Below are 23,844 nucleotides of genomic sequence, written 5' to 3'. Positions count from 1 at the left end.
AGGGGAGGCCGGGGCAGGTGGGGGTGTGAGGTACCGGGGTGCGGGAAGGGGCACAGGCCCAGGCAAGCGGCTCTGCTCCGGCCCTCTGCCGCCGTGCCCCACCGTCAGGTTTGGGGGTTTGGATCGGAAGGAACATCGTTGAGATTCGGGAGGAGGAGAAGCAGAAGGAGGAGGTGGAGGTGGTGTTTCTCTGCTTTCCTGCCCTCAAACACGAGTCTCGCCATGGAGTTGGCCCAGTGCACGTGTCTAGGAGCATTAATAAATATTAATAAACCCCCGTGGTTCATGATAAAATCATTTTCCATCGGCAGTCTGATGGAAATACAGATAATTGCTAATAATAAAATCAGCCTGGAATAGTTTTGTCAAGGGCGCGCTATGCTTCTGACAAATATTTTGGTTCTGATATTGCAGTCTTCTAAAGGGATGGTTATCAGAAAATACATTACCCGTACTGGTCTCCTCTCTAGATCTCCCTTTTCAACCATTTAATTTTCCCAGAGCCCTTGGATTCAGCCACTACTTTATTTTTCAGGGAGCATTTCCCTGTTTCACATTGTGCACTGCAATTCTTTGGAGAGGAAAACCAAAGCAGCTCTCAAAATACCTGACCGTGCCATTTGGTTCGTTTAACCTTAACTTGCACGGTTGTTAAACATAAGATTGTCTCTCAGTTTTGGGACTGAGCAGTTTGTCTTGAGGAAGCATTATAAAAGTGAACTTGGATTCTGAGCTGGTTTTGAGACTTCCAATAAATCACTATCTGTGGTGTAACGGTAAAATTAATTCGGTAAGCAGGTGGCTGAAGAGCTTGATCCTGCATAATCTTACGTATGCAATTAAGTCTCTGTGCGTGGATGTATACTACCAGTGGGACAAACTCTGCAAAGCTAAGCACTTCTGGATGTGATTGTCGAGGCTGATATAATGCAGAAGGAGAAAAAAAAAAAATCAAACTGAGAAATCTTTAAATGAAGACCATGGTGGAAATGCGGAGTTCTTTGTTGTGTGTAAAGTCTCACGTAGCAGTAGAGAATGGGAAGGGGTTGGGAGGGAAACACAAGCTGTCTAAAATCTGGATTGTAACATTTTTGGACCTGTATCTAGATCTGGGGGGCATAAGACCAGATTTGGCTGAATCTTGAGGGGTGGTGTGGATTTGGGTGCTATTTCATGCTCTTTTTCTCATTTATTTGGGTTGAATTTGGAAGAACAAAGTAGAGGTGATGAACTCCAGACCTGATTCAGAATCCAGTGGAAATGTCAGACTCCTATGAGTTCAAATGTGCTTTGGTCCAGGCAAATCCAGTTGCAAATTTCCCCTTAGATTTTAAGCTAGCGTGTGATATTAATACGGGAAGAATGCACTGCAGTATTTCTTGGCTTCAGTTGGAATTCAGAGCTTTAACCTGCAAAGTGTTGACTGTTTTGGAGCTGCTAGCGTGAGACATCATCTCTTTCCTGTCACTTTGCCATCCATGAGATCACCAGAGACGCTGGGAGCTGGCGAGCGCTTGGTGTGAACCCGATGTCTGCTGAGAACCTGCCTCTGTGAGAGCCTTGGCAGTTGGAATCAACCCTCATCTTCACCTCTTTGTGCCCGTCTGGAAATGATCACACTTCTAAGATATAGTTAGTGCAAACACTCGGATTCTTGTATCCCTAATCTAAAATTCTAGCAGAGGTGCAGGCCCGGCAATGTCACCTGTGCAAATAGCTGCACAGCATATATGAACTGCCTTTTTCTTTTTAAAGTCACTTTACTTGAATCTGGTAAAAAGAATCCATTGACTCCCAGGAATCCATTTACCACAGCGTGACAGCCAGAGATATAGATTATTTTAGATGCTTTTAAAGAAGAAAAAAGGAAGATTTTCCAGTTAGCTCGTAGATGTCAGGGTCGTGATCCTATTCATGATTTTTAAAAAAAGCAAGAAAGTGTTTTCCTGCTCAAAGTGGTGATATTTCATTGCCTTTTTTAATTACAGATAGTTTAAAAGCTACCAAAAAAAAGTTTAGATCTTATTTCTTCCTTCATTTCTTTCTATTTACTCGGATTTATAGCTTCAGTTGTCAAAGTTCTGGTCTGGTGGGAACTTAATTTCACTTGCGTGTTTTACATTTGCGAATAAAACAACTGAATTCCTCACTTGTATTCTCACTTCTGCATCTTTCACGTTTTGTTTAAACTCTTCTGGCAGCAGGCAAAATGTAATGTTGCTCCTTAATAATGAAGACTTTCTGAATTTAAACAAAAGCCTTTGCGATGCTTTTAATTTAATATTTGGGGGTTAGTAGCTTTTTAATATTTAAATATCATTTAAAACAGGTTTTTTGTCGATGTATGTAAATACACTCCTTGGGAGCTGTTAATCCAGACGGTTGCAGGCCTGTGTTAACGTATTGTGAGCAGAGGTAGAAAATGGAATTATTAATCTGCCTTCTTTCCACTTTGCAGCATGCAGAAAGGAAGCATAAGGTATAAATGGCTTAGAAAATGACTGGGTGTGTTTCTAGTGCGGTGCGTGGCCGACCAATTGATATTTTTCATCTTAATCGACCAAAACTTGAATTTAAAAGCTGAAGTTTGGCCACCTGAGCGTTGCTGTGCTGCCAGATGCTACCAGAGATGCAAGCATCTTGTATTCCAGAAGCAAAATCTCTTATTCTTGCAATCCCTCCTCAAAGAAGAGAAACCCTCGTGTGGAGGCGGCCTATGCTCTATTCAGACACTTACGTTTCTAATCCCACATTTTGAAGCTGGCATTTTTATTCACTTCTCTTCTTATTCAAAGCTTCATCGGCTCCTGTGCCTCGTTAAATGTTTGCCGCTCTCCATACAAGAGGTGACTGCATCTCAATGATGCTGAAGTGCCCCTGCACATAACCTGCTCACTGCCTCATTAAACTTGCAAAGCATTTGGGATTTCTCAGTACACAAACCCTTCCTTTCAGGTACTTGTCCATTCCCCTGTGTTTCCTGTTTGCGTTTAGCAAGACAAAAAGCAGGTGAGAGTGTGCCCCAGAGCTGCAGCCCTGCACACGTCCATCCAGCTTCCTCTGCACATCTGTGCCAAGCAGCCACAGAAGGTGTGGGCTGCCCCTTCGCTGGTTGTTTAGGCTGCTTTCTTAAGGAAATAAAACTTGTGTTCCTGCAGGAGTCCTCCCTTTCCACCCCATGTAATTTATAAATTCGCTAGCCAATTTCAGCCAAGTTTTGCAGTTAGAGTTTTAGACATACTGCTTGCTTAGGATTTTTGTGAAAATAGATGGTTGTTAGAAAAAAAGAGATTCTCTGTGTGTCCTAAATTGGATAGAGGAGCTATGGCATGTTGTCAGTCCTTGTGAACAGAAAACCTTGTCTGAAGAAAATCTGCCCCTTAATACCCTTCAACACACACATTATACTTCATATACATTAATATACTTAATATCCATTAATACTGTTCAGCACACAAAGCTGTGAGACACAGATTCGTAGGAAATCAGGTTTTGTGCTGGTCTGTATGAAATTATGTGATTAAAAATTGGGGGAAAAATGCACATTTCATGAGGATTTACTCTGTTGGTAAAGGTAATGAGTAACTCATCTTCATATTCTTCTTCCAGTACTGCCTGTCAGGACATCCAACCTTACCATGCAACGTGCTCAAGTTCAAATCCACCACCATCATGTTGGACTGCGGACTGGACATGACGTCTACCCTCAATTTCCTCCCGTTGCCGCTGGTTCAGAGGTACGTTCTGCGGCCTGTGAGCACTTAGTCGTGTCTTCTTGGGTTGCACTCGGAGTGCTCTGCGTGAAATGGTGTATTGGAAGGAGGGAGGGGATGAGTACAAATGACCAGCATCACCTGATATCATAAATAGACTTTGTTCACTTAAAAATTCTCTTTATCAAAATAACGTCCTTTGGCTCAGTAGACGGAAGACATTTTATGGATTTATTGATTGCTTTTTCTAGATAATTTATTCTAAGCTTCAGTAAAGTATTGCTGCAACTGCTCAGCACAAGTGAGGTCACATATCTGTCATCTTTCTGGCTTCTTCGTACAAGATGAGATAAATGGGTAACTGAGATGGAGTGCTGGAGCCCAGCAAGTACTGTTCAACCACCCTCTTCTCAGGCTTTTCTTCAGAGCTCAGACTAATGCAAAGAAAAATAGCACTTAACAGTCCTCCTTAGTTGACTTGATGGCATAATTGTTCCCTTTTAAAAAATAAATAAATAAAAGGGCAGTGCAGCTGGGCAGAGGAATGGAATGGCAGTGAAACTTCTAGAGTCTAGAAGAGAAACCCGAGATCAAAACTCCCCCTCCTGTGCCCTAACTACAAAGTTGTATTTTCCCAGGTTTTTAGAAGAATTTGGATATTCAGTTAGGGTGATTTGTGTCTTGCATAAATGGAATAAATTACAAAATGAGGAGTTGGAAAGGTGGGAATGAGTAACTCTTGGTGATGGGAAGCAGTAGGAGTTTTCACAAAAGCCATTTAGTAACTTTAATCCACAACAAGGCAACAAGGGAGGAACATTCTGGGTACAGGGGAAGCTTGGTTGAGATGGGGAGAATATGATGGGGAAAGGGACCTTCCTAAACAACCTAATGAAGTTAAAGCAGTTTTTCTAGCACTTCCTATGATTTGTTATTCTTTGAAGAGGGAAAGAATAGACAATGTATGCATTGTTCTTCAAGAATGTGAAGTTCACATTCTGCTGTAGAGAAGGCAACAGATGCTTTAAGATGGATCAGTGGGATAATCAATTTTTGCCCCATTTCATAATGCAATTGCTAACTACAACATTTAGGGGCAGTAGTAGATTTTGACGGGATCCAGAAAATTTGGGCAATCCAAGTATAGACAGAATTGCCTTGCAATCGCTTTCTCCCACCCCAAAAAGAGAAGGGAAATTTCGAGAGGAACAAGCAGCAAAATTAGGTGATTGAACAAAGGCTTAAGAGGTTTTTGAGAACTGCAGGCATCAACGCTCCCCGGGGATATGCCAGCTTTGTCTGCTGATAGCAGACCCTGGGAATGAACAGCCAAATTGCAGGTCACAACCTGGAATTCCCCAAGTACCTCCAGAATATCTGCGCTAAAATGACTCAAACTCAATAAGAAAGAATGTCAGATTTGACCCCTGATGGCCCAGTGGAATCGGAGCAAACAGTTGGATTTAAATCCAATCAATCTTGTCGGTAAGGTGATTGAACACCCCTTACAGCAAGGATTGTCCTAAGCACATGGACTTGGACAAGTAATTGATCTCTTCAGTACTCTACAAAACAGATGTCCTGCAGGGAGTTGTGGAAATGAGTTAAAAACTTGAGGAGGAATGTGGCTGCTGCTAAAAAGTCCTTATCTCCCTGTAGTATCCATAGCTGTACCATTACATATCAGGTCTCCATTACCATGATGTCTAAATACCTCTGAAATTCAAATGCGTAGTATCAACACAACATGGCCAGGTGACAGAGAGCTGACATTACCATCAGTTTCCAGATGAGAGGCTACAAGAAGGACTGATTGCCTGAGGTCTTGCGTGAAGCACGTAGCAGCGCAAGAATTTGAACGTAGGTCTGTCAGATCTGGGGTTATCACCAGCTGTATGTCCTCTCTGAGCCAGATGTGCTGCTGCTGGCAGCTAGGCTGAGATGGACCCACATGAAGTCTTAAGCGGAGAGGAGCTGTGCGTCCCTCCTGTCTTTAAACCAGAGGTCCCTAAAGTATGATCCATGAGCTACTCGGGTTCTGCAAGTCTCAGTATGTGGTCTGCAAAGGTGCCCTACACTTTACCTCTGTGGAACATAAGGGTATGATATTACAGAGGATCTTTGTTATGCAGCGAAATCCTGTGTTGTACCTGGCACAGGACCCTCCTTGAGCAAACATTTTGAGAGCCTGTGCTTTAATCTGTGAGAGGAAAGCGCTGTAGTGTTTGTGTCATTAAAGGGACTGAGCATTTTTTAAAGTTCTTTGCTCTTCAAAAAAAGCCCATCAAAAGGTATTTAGATTCCACCTTGTCCTGGAAATGGCAGTCCTTGTTCTCACCAGCCCACGGAGCGTGTGCAAAGTACCTGCGTTTGCCCAACACTTTATGCCAGTTCATGTACTTTAAAGGAGGTTTGTCAACTGGAGTTTTCTCCCCTGTACCAAAGTCAAATGCAAAACGGGAAAATGAACATGTGGGAAGCTCTTAACCTTTCCTGTCTAGCCATGACACACTTGCTCACATTATTTATGGGACAGTTCTAGCTATTTTGGATTAATCAATCACTCTATTACAATGTCAAAACTATGTCGGCAGGAACTGTGTTACTTCTTGGCTTCAAGGTAAAGGGTCCTTTCTGTCCTGTGTTGCTTATTTCCACTTTCACCCACACACAAGACCCATCTTGATGAGACTGTGCTCTTCAGTGGACACCAGGTTTAGTACAGGTCAGTAGTGCTCTTTCATCATGAATAAAGCAAACAGCATACGAGGCTAAATTAGGGGGAATAGGGCAAGGATATAAAGGAAAGTGTATTCTGCTCTGACTTGTGCTGGTGAAACCACAAATGGATCCAGCTTTGGATTCCCAGTCAAAGAGGGATGCTGAGAAACAGGAGGGTGTTCAGGGGGCTCCAGGATGGTTGGGGTCCCGAGCCCATGACTACAAGGAGAGAGCCAACAGAGCCAAACTCTTTTTAACAGTGGCAGGCAATATAAGGGGCTAATGGCCACAAATTGTGTCTTAAGAGGCTCAGGTTGGACGTTAGGCTCCCAGTGATGAAGTTTTTCTCAGCACTTTCATCCATCCCCAGTGAGGCTGTGGACTCTCACGCTCCAGGGATCTGCAAGACCCAGCTGCACAAAACCGTGACTGACCTGGTCTAGTGCTGCCTTTGAGACACTGGACTGCAGACCCCCAGGTGTCCCTTCCAGCCAAGGTCTCTGTCCTCTCCTCCCTTGTCTGTCAAAGTTGTTGCATATCAGAGTGGTTTGTTCTTGCTTTTTCCCCAGCTTTTTTAGTCTCTTGGCACTAATTCAGCTCTGCCCCCTCAGTTTCCAAAATACTGTGCTTAACTTGTGCTTTTAAATGTGTCAGTGGGGAGTACATTTAGCCACTTCATCTTTTCTATCATCAGACTTCTTCAGACTTACTCTTTATCCTCAAAAGTGCGTTGCACTTCTCTGGCATAGCTTCTGGATGACATATCCTTCTGCTCTCACCTCTTCATTCCTTGAGTCTTAGATTTCCCCTTTTTCCTTCCTTTTGAATTTCTGGAGCGCCAGTTAGGATTTGTTCTTTTCTATGGATGTCAGTCTGAACACAACATTCCTCTGAGCCCTTGAATCAGTTCCTGTTTTCAGGATCTTAAATTTGAAAGCCCTTATAGCCTCTAAGCCTGCCTGTCTATAAAGTTAAGTGCACAACACTCGCAGATTTCATTGCAGTCGGATTCTCGGCTTCTGTCTCCAAACCTGAGGTTGTTTCAGGGCTTGGTTCCAGGTGGGTTCAATTCTATTCTGTCTTCATCTTTTTATTATTTTTTTTAAATTTCTGTATATATGCTTAAATCTGGGCAGACAGTGCTTTTAGAGCTAAGTTGTAGGCTCACGCGAAAAACAAATGTCGCTGTGAAGTATGAATGAGTCTCTCATTCATTGCAGCAAGAAATGCTGCAGCAGTTACTACTGTAAATATTAAAGTTTCCTTATCAGCATTTAAAAAAAGGGACCCTGCCATTGCTGACGGGTACCAGACCTGCCAGCTTAAAACATGAAGTTCACAGCAAAACCTCCTTGCCCCTTTGTCCTTCCAACCCAGGTCAATGCAGTGTCCAGCTGTTGATGAGCGTTTTCAGAGTGAGCCCTGAGCATGAAACCATGGTTTATGTGGATATAAAATCACAACCTCTGTGTCTATAAATGACTTTTAAGTCCAAAGCATTGGTCTTTCCCTGCCATTGCTAATGAAATATTTGTCTGTTGTCTTCTGTCCCACAGCAGTTTTATGGTGCTTTTATGTTGCATCAGGCATAGAGTTTGTTGCTGCCCTAACCCTTCTGTTTGTGCAGCCAGTTTCACCGTGAGGAAACATCAGCAGCACTGAGCCTTTCTGAAATTCTCACCAGAAATGACTAAAATCCAACTACCTGCATGCGTTGTCCTTTTATTCCTTTTACTTATAAGTGTCATAATCATGATTTGTAAAAGTCATTTCAGTGAACACTTAAACACAGTGAAACTGTCTGTCTGTTTTATTGAGATTGTTAGTTCCCCGAGACAGAAATGGTGTTCTCTTCCAGTATGACACCAAATAGGAGGTCTATGCTTAGTGACTGATAATGATACAATTAATGTTGCAATAATTTTTTTCTCTCTTTTTGCAGCCCCAGGCTGTCCAAACTTCCTGGTTGGGTTTTGAAAGATGGAAGCACATTTCTGGACAAGGTACTGTAGTGATGGGTACAATTTTCTTGCCATGCAAAAAACTACCTGACAGGTTAAGAGCTTGCACTGCAGGAACAGTACTTCCATGCTGACTCATCGCAAAGGTTTCTGTGTGTACCCTTACCAGCCGTGATGTCCTTGTAGAGCAGAACGTTTTGAAACAAAATGCTAATAGCAACTCTGAGGCTTTTGGTCTTCAGAGGTAGCCTGGCTTTTTAAAAACTCCTCTTAAAATGCAGAAATCATCAGTATGAATATTTTTTTATTTCACAGAGGTCTATAAATAATAGTGCTTTGACTTCTTAAAGTGCCTTTTATTCAACAGTCTCACTTTTCTGACACTAAAGCTTCATAGCATGCTTATAAATGAGGTTGGTATCATACCCTTTTTTAGGCAGGAGAACTATGAGAAAGTGAATGGTTTGCCCGTGGGAGGTTTCTTACAGAGGAAACGCATGTCTTTGGCCTCTGAAATCAATATGTGTTCTGCTGCTGGACATAGCAGGGAGGATATTATCTCCAGCCTCCTAATTCCAAAACACAGGACTTACTCAGCTACATGAGAGACACGGAGTTTTTCTTTTTTCCCCTCTTTTAATTACATTAGTTTTGTAGGGAGAATTTATCTGGGGCTTCATCCAAAACTAGGCACTGCAGCATCCAGCTTGATGTGCCATAAGGGAACAATGAACGCAAAAATATGTCAGATGTTAGTAAAATAGGCAGATCTGTTTCAAATGTGTGCAACGATAGGTATCAGTACAGAAAATACTATTTTAATAGACTGTTCTCTGCCTATGTGAACATTAAAGGAAAACAGTAATAATAGTTGCTTTTGTAGAGGACTTTGAGGTGGACAAAATGGATTGATTTGATTTGTACAGGCAAGGGAGCTGAAGATCATAGATTAAAGACCTGATTTTTCTTCTCATTGGAGACAAAAGAAACTGTATAGGCAGCATTTCTGTTAGTAAAATAGTACCAGCTCTGTTCACAGCACATGGTAACTGGCAGTCACAGAGCTACAGAGGCTTAGGGACAGGACTCAGGGACAGGAATGGAGTTGCCCGGTTTGAATTCTCTGGAATTTGTTTCTCTTGAACCCTTGCCTCTGTCTCAGAGCTTTGGGCTCCATTCTATCCCAAAAGCAGATCGGCTATCAGTGTATTTTTATATCTGGTGTATTCCCATTTCTGTGGTACTGCTGCTGCAGGAGAAATATTCAAAGTCACACAGCATCAATGGAAATCATGTGTTAAAAATTCAAAGGCAGCATCTCTTACCTTCACCTTGACCGTTGTAACTGCTTGGAATGGTAAATTCTTTGACCCATGCTGGAAAAAGGCACGGGAAGGAGTCAAAGGGGGATGTTTTATCATGTCAGGTGGACATTCCTGTTATAGCCCTCTCTGGATGACAGTTATAAAACTTAAGTCCTGGAGAGGCTTTGAAATTTGCTGCGATCTAGTTTTAATCATTTTGAACTCCCTTGAGATGAGGTTAGGAGACTTCTGCCACTAGATGTAATTGCTCATTCGTTATGAGTTGGCAGGTGCACTGTAATTATTAAGAATGGGATTCAATCTTTAATTCTGTCAGTCTGAAGCTGGCTGAGACCACTCGCTTTGGGACAGGCAAGAGAAGCATCCACGAGAGAAGGCAGAATTGGTGCTAGGGAGCCTGTGAGGTGTGTTAGGACTACAGTTGGGAATATTTTTGTCCCATACATGATCTGAAAGAATGGGATTTTTCATGTGACAAAGATTTCTGATGTCAGCCTTGAACAAAGAGGAAGAAAATAGAGAACTAGAGATCCAATAGAGATAAATCTAACAAAAAGTGCCACGTGGAGCTTAAGTCCCCAAAAAGTTTTTCATCAAATGCTCTGAGACAGAGGCTTAAATTGTATTCTGCTTCTAATAAGATATAAAATGTTTGATGTTATTTGGAACCAACACTAAATTCCAAACTCTTAAGATAGCCAGGGCACTATAAAGGTGCTGTGCACACCCTCCAGGTCAGGAGAGAAGCACTTCCAGTAGGAGTGGTCTTCATGGCTCACTTTTCAGGTCATCCTTTACTTCTGATCCTGATAGAATAAGCTGCCTCATCTCTCATGAAAACAATTTCAGCAGGTCTGGTTACAGCAAATTGTGTCTAGAAATGGAATAAACATAATGGAGTGACGGGCTGGAAATTACCTGTGATAAAGAAAATGTTTTGAAAGTGCAAAATCTGCTGCATTGGAATAACATTGTATTGTATTTTTGTGTCTCCTCTGTTGATGTGCTTTTCTCACAGGAACTAAAGGAGTGCTCTGGCCATGTGTTTGTAGACTCGGTGCCTGAGTTCTGTTTACCAGAGGTGAGTTTATTCAATCCTTATGGAAAAACCTGACTCCATTCAATCACGGGGAGAAAATTGCTAAGTAATTATTATCAGATTCATGCTAATTTATTACTACTCAGTAAATAACACTACTAAAACCTCTGTGTTGTGAAGGTGCCTCTAGTACCTGTGAAACAGCCCTTTTCAACAATGATTTTGGGAGGTCTGGAAGGTCTCCTTGAGCAGATCAGTATCTCACAGAAGAATAAGACTTAACTGTTCCTTTTTGTGGGCCTTCCAAAGACAATATGAGTGAGCTGGACTTGATTATGACAGGATACACATGCTAATCTAGATAAAGGCTATGAATGAAGACAAGGAAAGCTGCTTCTCTAACCACAGAGGCCTGACCTGCCTGGTGGAGCTTCTCTGGGGAGCCAGCCCTGTGGTTAAGCCACTGTTTGATTTAGGTTAAAAAGTTGTGCTGCCTTCTTAGCTATTCATCACTGCCTCTTTGAGGGAAGAACTGAACCTTCATATCCACTGATACAACTGCAAGTAGCTGCTTCTCAAGCTGTTGGTTTTTTTTCAAGAATACCTGATTTTAAAAAAAAAGAAAGTAAGTGGGGAGCCAGCCCTGTGGTTAAGCCACTGTTTGATTTAGGTTAAAAAGTTGTGCTGCCTTCTTAGCTATTCATCACTGCCTCTTTGAGGGAAGAACTGAACCTTCATATCCACTGATACAACTGCAAGTAGCTGCTTCTCAAGCTGGTTTGTTTTATTTTCAAGAATACCTGATTTTAAAAAAAAGGAAAGTAAGAAAGTGTTTGAATTAGTTGGGCTTACCTGACTGGTCGGATGAATGGTGTATGTAGGAAAGCTGGAGGAGTAAAAAGCTGAGCAGGGAGTGGTGGGGGAATAGTATGGGGAATAGTATGGGGAATAGTATCCTCTTTGCTCGGACTGTGGTAACATCAGTTCTTTCAGTTCACGTTGGGGTGTTTTTTCTGTCTTTCAAAGAGATGATTGCTTTTGGGCAGTGATTTTTTTTTTTCCCTTTCTGCCTGACCTTGTTGACAGAAAGTACAAAACACTCCTGGAAGGTTGTTGTCAGCTTGCTGGGGTTCTGGCAACAGCATTTCTGTCTGTTGTTTTCATGAAACACACCTCTTACAGCTTCTGGCTCTTGTCATCTTGATTCATCTAGTTGGGAGCTCTGGAACTGTTTTTGGCAAGTGATATCAACAGATCTGTGTGCAACTGCTTGTTTTCCCTGACAGGAATGGACACACACACACACACAAAACCAAACAACAACTAATAATTCTGGGTTCTCAAGAGCTTTCTGGCTACTGTCCTGTGGAAGAGAGGGATGTAGGAAGTATATGTATGCCTAGAAAGTGCCATTATGCCCCAGATCTTGGGAAGGATGGAGTTCAGTTTCTGGATTCCCTTTGGAGTTGAGGCCATGCACAGGAATGATGATCTGTTGGAGTTTAGGGTGCTTCTCCTGGGCTTTCTGATTACTTTGTTGAGCTGGAAAATGCCCACATGTGTAGCTCTAAATATGGGGAGTTGCTGCTTCCTTATACCAGTGTCATCACTGAACATAACCCTGTTTCCCAGCAATCCATGTTACAACCAGAAGGCAGCAGAATCACAGAACAGAATCACAGATTCACAGAACGTTAGGGATTGGAAGGGACCTCAAAAGCTCACCCAGTCCCATCCCCCTGCCGGAGCAGGAACACCCAGATGAGGTTACACAGGAAGGCGTCCAGGCGGGTTTTGAATGTCTGCAGAGAAGGAGACTCCACAAGCTCTCTGGGCAGCCTGGTCCAGTGCTCTGTCACCCTCACTGAGAAGAAGTTTCTTCTCCAATTTCAGTGGAACCTCCTGTGTTCCAGTTTGTGTCCGTTACCCCTTGTCCTATCATTGTTTGTCACCGAGAAGAGCCTGGCTCCATCCTCGTGACACTCACCCTTTACAGATTTATAAACATGAATGAGGTCTCCCCTCAGTCTCCTCTTCTGCAAACTAAAGAGCCCCAGCTCCCTCAGCCGCTCCTCAGAAGGGAGATGCTCCACTCCCTTGATCATCTTTGTAGCCCTACGCTGGACTCTCTCCAGCAGTTCCTTGTCCTTCTTGAACTGAGGGGCCCAGAACTGGACACAATATTTCAGATGCAGCCTCACCAGGGCAGAGTAGAGGGGGAGGAGAACCTCTCTGACCTACTAACCACCCCAACATGCAGCAACCAGTTCGTATGTCACAAAGGAGAACCTCTCTGACCTACAACCACCCCAACATGCAGCAACCAGTTCGTGTGTCACAACTGTGGGGACTTTACAAATGGCCTCTCAAATGCTTCAGTTCCCAAAGTTCCCAGCAGATGCCAAGGCTCCTCTGCGAGCGCTAGGAGCAGATCCTGTAGTGATACACGGCACACATCTCTAGGTGCAATGGTTCAGATGTCATGGCCAGCAGAACGCATCAGCGGAGTAGAGACGTTGCTGGTGTTTGGCAGCACGGTATAAGAAGGAGCTTGTGTGAAAGAGGCTTTGTCTCCTTCCACGCCACTTCTTTTGAAGAAAGTTGTCTGCAAAAGTAGTTAGCTTGAGAAACACAGTATCACTTCCAGGAACACCATTGCCAAAGAAAGCAGAGTTTTGAATGTAATCCAGAAGCCACAGGGTGATAAGGGCTGTCTCAGCAGCAGAGTACGCTTCCACATGTCAGAGTGCAGGGTGCAGCCCTCTCTGCACTTGGCAACCTTCTTGTCTCTCTCACTTCACGTTCAGGAAACATTTTTAAACCTCTTCAGTTCAGAGGCACTTTTCAGTGAGATTGCCGCAAGTCCCAGGGAACATTTTACCTTGTTTTGGTTTTGACACCTTTTTCATCCTATTAGTAAATGCTTCTAGGATGCTGAGACGTGGATGCTGAAGCTTTGAGGGTTGTAGTCTGTATCTTCCTGATGGCTCACAGGGCTGAGTGACCTCCCCATTTGATTCTCTGTGGTATGGACACGGCTGAAAATTGCACCATGAAGTAGTAAGAGCATGGCAGGAGCAGGAGTCAACAGACTCTTTAGTACCACGCAGTGAGTGTATTTCTGCCTGGTGAGCTTAGTAAAATAAAAGGGTGCCCCATCATCAATCTGAGGGTGGCGTTTCACAGAATCACAGAATCGCTCGGTTGGAAAAGACCTCTGAGATCATCATGTCCAACCGTTCCTGTCTACCCACTAAACCATATCCTTAAGTACCTCGTCTACCCGCTCTTTAAATACATCCAGGGATGGTGACTCCACCACCTCCCTGGGCAGCCTGTGCCAGCTTCTGACGACCCTCTCAGTAAAGAACTTCCTCCTTATCTCTGACCTGAACCTCCCTTGGCACAGCTTGGTGCCGTTTCCCCTTGTTCTATCCCCCATCACCTGGGAGAAGAGCCCAGCACCCACCTCTCTCCAAGCTCCCTAGAGGCAGTTGTAGGTGGTGCTGAGGTCTCCCCTCAGCCTTCTCTTCTCCAGGCTAAACAAGCCCAGTTCCCTCAGCCGCTCCTCACAAGGCTTGTTCTCCAGAGCCCTCACCATCCTCATGGCTCTTCTCTGAACACGCTCCAGAATCTCAACATCCTTCTTCTTTCATCTGCTGTACTCAGCTTGGAGATCATGCCTCCAACATCAGCTGTGATCATGGACTGAAACCATGAACGCTGAACTGGGAGTTAAGCAGCTTGTCACCAGAGCACTGTGTCAGCCCTCTGAAGAGCCGAGTGACCTACTTTCTTGCCTTTTTTATTCAAATTGCTGGACCAAGCCTTGTAATCAGATAATATGTGCTTGATGAGTGTTGAATTCCATTAGCTGCTCTATAATAACTGAGTTAGAGGTCATATATCTTGTAAATTTCTGACTTGACACCGTTTCTCTTATAGCATTACCAGTAAATATTTCTAATTAAAATTCCTTTAACAATGTGTGAAATCTTCTTTCACTCTCTGAACTGCTGTCCTGACTGTCACATCAAAACAAGTTGGACCCACCCGCGTGTTTTCTTGTATCCCATGAATGAGCTTAATCTCCCGCTGCAGAAAATGTGAATGATAAAGATGCCAAGCATTTAGTTTGGGAAAATATGAGAATTATTTTAAGCAGATGAATAAATACAATCTACATACATCTCTCTCACTGTCCTTGGATACAGCACCACAAGCCACTGAAAAAATATGAGACAATCCTGCTAAGTCACTGCTGCAGAAGTTTTGGTGTCTGGGCAGTGTTTCTCCCTAAGGAAGCACACACAGTGGATTTTTGATAAAAGTGTAATCATCGTGCCTCTCTTAACGGCAGCCATTTCATTGCATGAAAGACAGACAGACACAGAACGTGGTTTTCTTTTGAGATCTGAGAAGGGAATAATTTTAGGGGGCTTTTAAAATAAATCCTGTTTAAGGGAAACATTAATCTTTGCCACAGCTAAGACATGCTCCCCCACCGTTTTTTTTAATGAACCAGTTAAATTCCTCCAACATAAAGTTTAAAAATACAAGAAGTTTTTCTGCCGTTGCTGAAACTGCATGAAAGGGTTACACGTTGCTTATCTCTTTCCTCTGTTTTCAGACTGAGCTGCTTGACCTCTCCACAGTAGATGTAATCTTGATCTCAAACTATCACTGCATGATGGCGTTGCCCTATATCACAGAGTACACAGGATTCACTGGAACAGTGTATGCCACCGAGCCCACTGTTCAAATTGGCAGGTAAAAGCCCCTTAATATTCTCAACTCCTCTTTCATCACCGCTAAGGAAAAGGTGTAAAGGACAATATGGGTAGAGGAGTGGTGTCTAATGTTCCGAAGAGGCTCTTAGGCAGTAGCTGAACGACAGCCAAGTCCTTAGTGCTGCAAATGTGTTAACTCAATGTTTCCCAACCTCTGGAACCATCTGTCTTCACCATTTACAGCAGGTGCTTTGTGTTGAGTCCAGGCAGTAGATGTGGGACAGTAGATCTTGAGTATAGCCAACTTCAGACCTTCAAAAACCATGAACTAAAGATCTCTCCTGCTCCTCTCTGCTCCCCTTAAACAAAAGAGGAATCACCAGTCTTTTCAGGAATAAATTACTTTGACATTATTGCCTTGTAGTTTTTCAACATTTGAAATTCATAAAATCACACTTTCCTCCACACCATGGAAGGGAATTTGAGCTGGTTTCATCTCAAATGATGGTTGAGATACATAAGCTCTGAACCCCAAAGAGAAGCACTGAGAAAAACAACAGAAATATGAGACTGAAGCAGAAAATGTAAGACCTGACAACGCAGTCAGAAACTTAATACTTGATCGTCAGATTTGGCAGTCTTTTCTTACAAAGTTGTCTGTTGATTGGACAAATCAATACCAAAGGCTGCAGGTTTGGCCCTCCGTGAAGTCCAACTGGACTTGTGCTGTGTGCATCTCCCATGCAGAGCGGCTGCCACGTTCAATAATTAGAAAGCAGATTAGGCTGTGGTATCTGAACTTCTCAGTAAGCACTTTGGGGCAGGAATCTTTGTGTATTAAAGGTCCTATGCAAACTTTCCACGCCAGAGTAATTCTCCCTTTGTGTAAAAACAAACAGAAACTGAAGGTCCTTGTAGGAGAAAGGAATTGTATAAATATGAACCTAATAGCAGAGCTCTGGGGTATTGCTGCCCATAGCTGAAGCTAACAAGCATGGTCTTGTTGGAGAGTATCCTGGTGTGCTTCTCCCCACCCCAACTCATTCAGATGCCATTCTTCTGCAGTTAAATCTGTCACTTCCTACCTCCAAGGGGCACCATGTATACAATTACAAGCGCTGTTTAGTTTTGGACAGTGAAACCTGTAGTGCCAGTTTTTAATGCCTGACATTTTTCTGTCTCAAATGCTGTGTTGTGCGTTTGTGGACGAGGAGATTTCACTCTGACAATGTGCTTGGCTTCTGCAAGTGATGAACAGGCATCACTTAATGAATTTTCTTCATATGTGCTGTTAATTCTGTGTGACAAGCACTCAGTAACATAGAAATTGTCTTGCACAGCAAGAGAGAGATTTGGGAGTTCCTCTTGTCCTGCCATTTTCCAGATAACCCAGAACCCAGTGGGTTGGGTCCTTTGCTGTCACAACCAGGCAGAGAGATTTGGACTCACCTGAGTTTGATGCGCTCCATGAGGAAACGAGTGATGTTAGTGAGGGGTAGTTGCTGTGAGGAGAACCTCAATTTGTGTGATATTTTGGAAACGTTTGGGCTAATGTTTTCCTCTGTGAACGGCTGCAATACTGATTCAGTTCTGGTGTCTTTTCAGACTTCTCATGGAAGAACTGGTGAACTCCATTGAACGGGTGCCAAAGGCTCAGTCTGCCTCCATGTGGAAGAACAAGGAGGTACAGAGGTAAGGAACAAACCCACTGGGAAAGGGTGACTGTCCAAAAACACTTACCAGTGTTTAGAATTCACTGTAACGATGGCTCAGCTGCCACCAGTTGAGATTGCTACTACCACAAGCAGAAAACAAAAGCCAAAGAGGTTTACAGCGATGACTTCTTGCATTGGTTCTTTCTTTAATGATTTGCACGTTGTTATATTTCCGAACAACCACACAAGTTTGACTCCTGGAGGATGGCTTGATAACACAAAAGTCTTCCCTGATCTCCTCTCACATAGTTTAGCTCCGTGATGGAAGATAAAACCAGCAGATTTTTGTATTAGCATCATAAAAAGTTGCTGAAATTAGCAAAGTTAATTATATTGCATTGGAATAATTGTCATTTAAAATTATATTTGCATTTCATGTTTGCTGAAATGCTAAGGAAGTCAGGACACAGCTGTTGGAAGTCACTGGTGGCCAACCCCAGAGCAGTGCTGCCTTTCTTCCCAGGGCTGCAGCCTCTTTTATGCTTGGATGACAGAGGTGGTTTTTTTACTTTCTTTCAAAGCTTAGAAACAAATTGAAATTTGAATAAAAAATGGTCAGTTGGAAACTCCATGACCTTTATTTCGTCTTTATGTAAGAACAAGGTGCTCAAAATTAAGATCTTCTCCATCTAAAATTTTGAAAGCCTATATAGTTTTAAAATGATCCATACAGTTTATAATTGCAGATAATGCTTTCTTTGGAAAGAAAAAGAATTTTAGTGCACACCATGTTCTATGGAGGAGCCAGTTTTGTTTTTAGCACATACTAAAGATAAGGCTGGTTAATTAGAAAGTTATTTTTAAAAGCTACTTTGTGCATTTTTAATTGATCTCCCATTTTCTATTCCTAATTCTTGACGTGGCTTGGTTTAAAAGTTTACTAAAAATTAATTCTTTCATACATTATAAAAGTAGTCTTGACATTTTCCAATATCAGAAAGCAAAGGAATTAAAAATCCAAATTAACATATGTTTAGCTATATATTGTGCTCCCCTGGTGAGCTTAGGAGCAGCCTTATCTCAGCGCTGTAACTCTCACTCTTCTGAAGAAGGCAAGTAAAACACAGATGTAAAACAAAGCCAAAGACAATAAAGTTGATCAAGATTTTTGTGCTGGTTAATAAATATTCATATATTTATGAATTATTTATGATTCAATATTACTGTCATCAGAATAGTGGTGGATGTTTTTTAATTTTGGAGTCCGCTGGCCTGACCAGAACCACTCCTGAAGCTCACAGTGGTGTGAAGAGCGAGGACCGGAGCCATTATTCTCGTCACACAGCTGCATGTGTTTTGTATGCATGGTTTAGAGGAGGATCATATATCTCAGAGCTCATTTAATGTCACTTTCCTGGTGGTCGTATTTTAGAAAAAGTGCTGTCTGGCACTTTGTGTGCTGTTGACTATTCCAGAGGCGAACACGAGAGGTGATCTTTGTTCGGATTCAACTGCTGTAGAAGGCAAACAGGTTCTTTGTTGGAGTGGTGATTAAAATACATTTTTCTGTCTCATTTGCTTGGGAAGTGCCCCAACACTGACACTTCCTCCTTGGTACTCTCAAGCAGCTGTTGTAATGGGGTACCAGTCGAGGTAGGAGGAAGATGTAAGACCTCACCCCCAGGGATAGACAGGACCAACCCTTCTGTCCCGCTGCAAGACCTCTGTAGAGCACAGAGCACTGCCACAGTATTGTACGTTGTTGGGATCCTTGATCAGGTGGCAGATCCCTCAACTTTCACAAGTAAAATACACACCTTGCCCAAATATTAGTTAAAGGCAAAGCAAAGAAATACTGTGCTAGTGGGGACAGCAAAACGTACCCAGTAGTAACTGTTTAGTAACATAAGTCTACGTATCATAAACTCTGCCGTGATGGTTGTACGAGCCAGCGTTGTTTGAGCTGGAACAGGGGGACAAATCTGAATTCCAACTGTGCCCCGCTGTGCTCCGAGTTTCCCCCTTCAGCTCCCTATGCTTGTGTAAAATGGAGCCCCTATCTACCATAGAGGGTATACAGGGACTTAATTAATGTTTGCCAAGTGTTTTGAGATTCCTGGTGACAAGTGTCACGCAAGCGTGAATGGAACTGATTATTATAGCATGTGAGCAAACATCTACTGATCCCCAAATTAACACCTGGCTAATAGCACACGCAGGGTTGGACTGACATCCGTTATTTAAGAAAATGTGATCCTTGGTGAATTTGTTTTTGGATATTTGTCGGTTGCTAGAGCAGAATACTTATTACTTCTGAGTCTAACTTTAATTTTTCTGGCTGATCAGTCACCATTACTGCTTTACAGTTCAGCTAGTTCTACTCAGAATAGTTAGTATAAAACACAAAGTATTATCATCTTCATTAGATAAAGCACTGAAGCATTTTAAATGCAAATACTGTGTAAAATATAATAAGTTCATTATAGTGCCTTACGTTTTTCCATTATCAGATTCAGTCTGAACTAATTGCTTAGCAAGTTTTATTACCACTGGTTTTTATTTTAAATGAGCAGTCTCATGGAAGCTCTACACGTGCTCAACCAGGATATCTTTCATGCTGATTAGGATTCAGGGGGCTAAAGGGGAAGTTTGCCCTATGAAAGACACTTTGTCGACTCCCCGTTTGATGTTTTCATAGATCTTTCTATAAAGTGAGTCAAAGTATCCTCCAGTAACTTCCTGTATGGATTTTAAGAGCGTGAGTGATGGGTTGAATGCCAGCACGGGCACATCTGAGGAGCCAGCAGCCCTCATTGTCTCTGTGTGCCATGCCGCAAAGGATGATACCACTGGAGACTGGTGCCACTGGTTTCTGGTGGGGATCACAGGATATTTACAGCGTAGCCACAGAGTCAAGGCTAATAGAAACTTCCTTCAATCACCAAGGACAATTCCCCACTTTTCTCCATTACCTGGAGATATACTCTCCTCTTCCCAGAAGAGAAGCTCCTGAAAGCATCCTACACTAAATGCTTCTTATGGTAGGTTAAAGGCTTTTACAGGCAATTTGCTTCAGTGCAGTGGTGGACAACTATCCACATTGTTTGGCCTTTTGTTGCTTATGACTTCCCAAAAAAGACCTTGAACGCTTTGTTTGTTTCCTTAAGCGCGTTATGCTTTCAGCCGGCGTGTGCTGGAATTACAGTTATCGCACTAGACCTGTACAGCGATCTTGGCAATAGCTGGCCTTAATCCTTTCTTCAGTATCTTAAATTATGGAGGAGTTCACTGACCTAGTAGATATAACAATAAATTAAATTCCTTTAAACAAATTGATCAAAGAAACTTGACCAATTTCCATAAATCTTTGGAAATTGGTTTGAATTAGCCTTTGATTTAGCATTGGTTTAATATACAAAAAAAATCCTATTCTTCTTATGCATTTGGCAGCTGAGCTGCTTCCTGCCTCAGTTCATGTTGCTAAGGAAGATTTATTTCCCAGAAGTTAGCCATCTCTCTTACAGGCTGTGACATTACAGTTCACTTCTTCCCTTGACAACGCTGTCCAGCTAACTTGCAATTCTGGATGGATTTTACTTTGGTGTAAAACATTTTAAATACTTCCGTGTAGGGGATTTCAAAGAGCTCTGCAGTGTCAGCTAATGTATCCTTGCCAGCACGCTTGGAAGGCGAGTGGGGTATCTGATTTGAAGGCAAAGAAGCTGAGGTGCAGGGACGTGTTCCTGCAAGACACTGGTGACAATAATGAGAGCAGAGCCAGCCTTTGTTCATGGTCAGGTCCCTGCATTTTAATCACGAGATTGTGGCTTACTTTTGTTTTCAGATTCTTAGGATGTGCAAAATTGATGCTGATCCAAGATCCCAGTCATCGATTCTAGTGGTGCGTTTCATGTTAATATGTCAGATCAGCCAACATCTTTCATCAGTGGTGAAAATACCACAAGAGCTGCTATAACCCCTTCATCACAGCTCCTTCTTTGATGAAAGGGCTGCATAGGAGCAGCAACAGAGAGAGCTGAAGGAGAGCAGCCTTTGGAGTGCGGCAAAATGGGCAGCGTGGTTCAGCTCCTCAACAGGCAGAAAGTCTTGTGCCTCACTTTGAAGCACCGGGCATATTTAAAATAAAAAGAAAAAGGAGATAAAACTAAGATCTGGAGAATCTAAGTGGGAATAAAAGCTGATGGTCCATCAGGAAGTTCTGAAAACACCCAGACCGTGTTGATCTTTGCAGGTTGCTGCCCGCCCCTCTGAAGGACGCAGTGGAGGTGTCTATGTGGAGGAAGTGCTACACCATGCCAGAAGTGAATGCTGCGCTCAGTAAAATCCAGCTGGTGGGGTATTCTCAGAAAATTGTAAGTACCCATAAAGCTGTCTTCAGGTCAACCTACACTAACAACTTCTCATTTCCCAGCTTTTCTGTGGAAATGCCCTTCCTTTTCTATTTTACCCTCTAGGTCCCGCATAAGATCTAGTTACCCTAGCCTAGGAAAACAAGATTAAATTGCATGTCCCTCTGTCTGCATCCCACGAAGGTTCTTGTTTGGTGAAATCGGGGAGTATCCATTTGTTTCTCCTCTTCCTCAGGGAGGCCAATTTTAAGGCGGCATACCTGTTAATTTGGAGTGGATGGCTGCCCACTGAGAGCTGGGAGGATGCACCAAATGAGTGTATCCTCTCTGTCTGTAAGCCACATCCCCGTCTGAGTTACTGTATCTCACTTCTGGGAATCTTTTGAGTGCTTTAGCCTCCACTTTTTTTTATGCTGCAAATTAGGGATTGTAAACAAAACCTAATGGTTCGACCTGAACTTCAAAACCTCCTTTTCCAGCGTTCCCAGCTAACATTTGTTGTCTATAATGCTGCTGACTATAATCCAGTGCAGTTTCTAGAATAAACTGAACCAACAATTCTGTAGTCTGCACATACACTGTTCCTTTATGGCTTGTAGGCAGCGTGTGGGCCGTAATACCTGCTATTAAGAAATAAAAATGTGGGTTAAAGTAAGTTGTGTACCCAAAGCTTTTTATTTGCTTCCTTTTCTTATGCAATGGGCCACTATATTTTGGAGACTGCTGTTAACGAGTAAGTTTGAAAGAGTAGCCAAGGCTGCTGTCTACAAAATTTGGTGGATTTGGGTTTGTGTGGTGCTGGTGGAAAGAGACCCTGAGCCACCACTACCGTGGCTGCTGACATAAGTAACAACAAAGTATTAGCTTTGTTTAGCACCTGGGCAGGTTGAGGGCATTTGGATTTTCTCAGTATCCATGGGTGATTCCTGTTCAGTTTTGACTATCCTTACAGTGTGGATGCATCTCACCTAGTTTTAGATCTGTGCATCTGAGCTAATCATTCCTTTATGGTTACTGGGTAACAAAGAGGCAGAGCATGTTGAATCTCTTCCCAAAACAGACTTTTAAAATTATCAGACCTTAATTAGCCAATTAACCCAAACCAGGACAGCATCAAGAGTGGTTTGTTGTCCACTTTACGTGTCTGCGTATTAGCAGAATCTAGAGCCTTGGTTTACACACTGTGAGGGATGGAGACCCTGTTTTGTTTTGCAAGAGATCCAAATATGTACTGAGATACTAGAAAAATCATTAGTATTGCATGAATCAGATGCTTGTTCTATTATTCAGTAACCAGAAAGTAGATCACATTAGTGAGATATACATGCAGGCTTACTTTCCTTTCTCAAAACAACTCAAACACATTACTGTGTACAGATAAAGAAGGCAATTTCTGATGAGGCCCGGAAAGGAGACAACTGTCAGGCTGCTTATGCTTAGAGTCAAAACTAAAATTTGGATTACGTTTATAGTGTTGTTTCTAAATCACCAGTAGACAGCATTTAAAAGGAAATGAAGTTAGAAAATGAGTGAGTCTGAAGTTAAGCTTATGTTTTCCACAGCAAAATGTGTAACCCAAACAAGAGTTTTATATCAGTACAGAACTACTTGTCCTTCCTTCTCTCCTGCTGACCCATGTCAATAAAATTTGGCGAAGGGAGTATCGAGTTTTCAAAGCTGTAAAGCTCCTACAAACTTCGTCAATACAGCAAAGACAGGCAGAGGATCAAGACCCAGGCTGATTCCTCCATTCAGTGTCACGATTCAGTGTGAACTCAGTTGGATGCCATAGAATTCACATAGAAGAGAGACTTGATGAAGGCCCTACTTCAGGAAAAGCTTTTCTCGGAGCATGTGTCCTGTTAGACATGGTTAAATAAAAACAGGAGACATAAAGCTTGGGAAAATAGCTTCGGAAAGGCTTTGAGTAGCAGAAATACTTTAAATTGTTATCACAGGTGATAAAATTATTCTAAAATGACCTGTTCTGACTTCTCTTGGGGGCTCGCTGAGGTTAATGTCTCTTGCTGTGTGTTTCAGGAGCTGTTCGGTGCTGTGCAGGTCACCCCTCTCAGCTCAGGCTACGCTCTTGGAAGTTCCAATTGGATTATCCAGTCACACTATGAAAAGGTTTCCTATGTTTCAGGATCTTCTCTGCTTACAACACATCCTCAGGTACAGCCGCTGACTTTTGTTAGTCTTCTACAGGGGAAAGTGTCTGTACACACACAAAAAATAGCAGGGCTTAATCCAGCTGTAGTACAGAAGCTGTACTAAGGTACCTCTTACAGCAGCTGAACAGACTTAATGGTCATTGAGAAAACAAGTAT

At 42.6% G+C, this 23,844-nt stretch overlaps 1 protein-coding gene across 1 annotated transcript in view; it reads left to right on the top strand.

Annotated features, from left to right (window-relative positions):
* Nucleotides 1–3,600: 3,600 nt before the first annotated feature.
* The window catches only part of INTS9 (integrator complex subunit 9), a gene marked incomplete at its 3' end in the record, with an annotated part of 34,879 nt that continues 14,635 nt past the window's right edge, over nucleotides 3,601–23,844 (top strand). The window contains exons 1-7 of the mRNA XM_010181244.1: nucleotides 3,601–3,737; nucleotides 8,377–8,437; nucleotides 10,739–10,801; nucleotides 15,390–15,529; nucleotides 17,095–17,181; nucleotides 21,397–21,517; nucleotides 23,555–23,689. Coding sequence (XP_010179546.1) covers nucleotides 3,673–3,737; nucleotides 8,377–8,437; nucleotides 10,739–10,801; nucleotides 15,390–15,529; nucleotides 17,095–17,181; nucleotides 21,397–21,517; nucleotides 23,555–23,689 — 672 coding nt within the window. The remainder of the gene's footprint in view (nucleotides 3,738–8,376; nucleotides 8,438–10,738; nucleotides 10,802–15,389; nucleotides 15,530–17,094; nucleotides 17,182–21,396; nucleotides 21,518–23,554; nucleotides 23,690–23,844) is intronic.

The sequence above is a fragment of the Mesitornis unicolor genome, unplaced genomic scaffold (genome assembly GCF_000695765.1).
Source record: "Mesitornis unicolor isolate BGI_N332 unplaced genomic scaffold, ASM69576v1 scaffold1113, whole genome shotgun sequence".
Classification (NCBI taxonomy): Eukaryota; Metazoa; Chordata; class Aves; order Mesitornithiformes; family Mesitornithidae; genus Mesitornis; species Mesitornis unicolor.
Note: the sequence above shows the minus strand (reverse complement) of the source record. Positions and strands in the feature narration are given on the sequence as shown.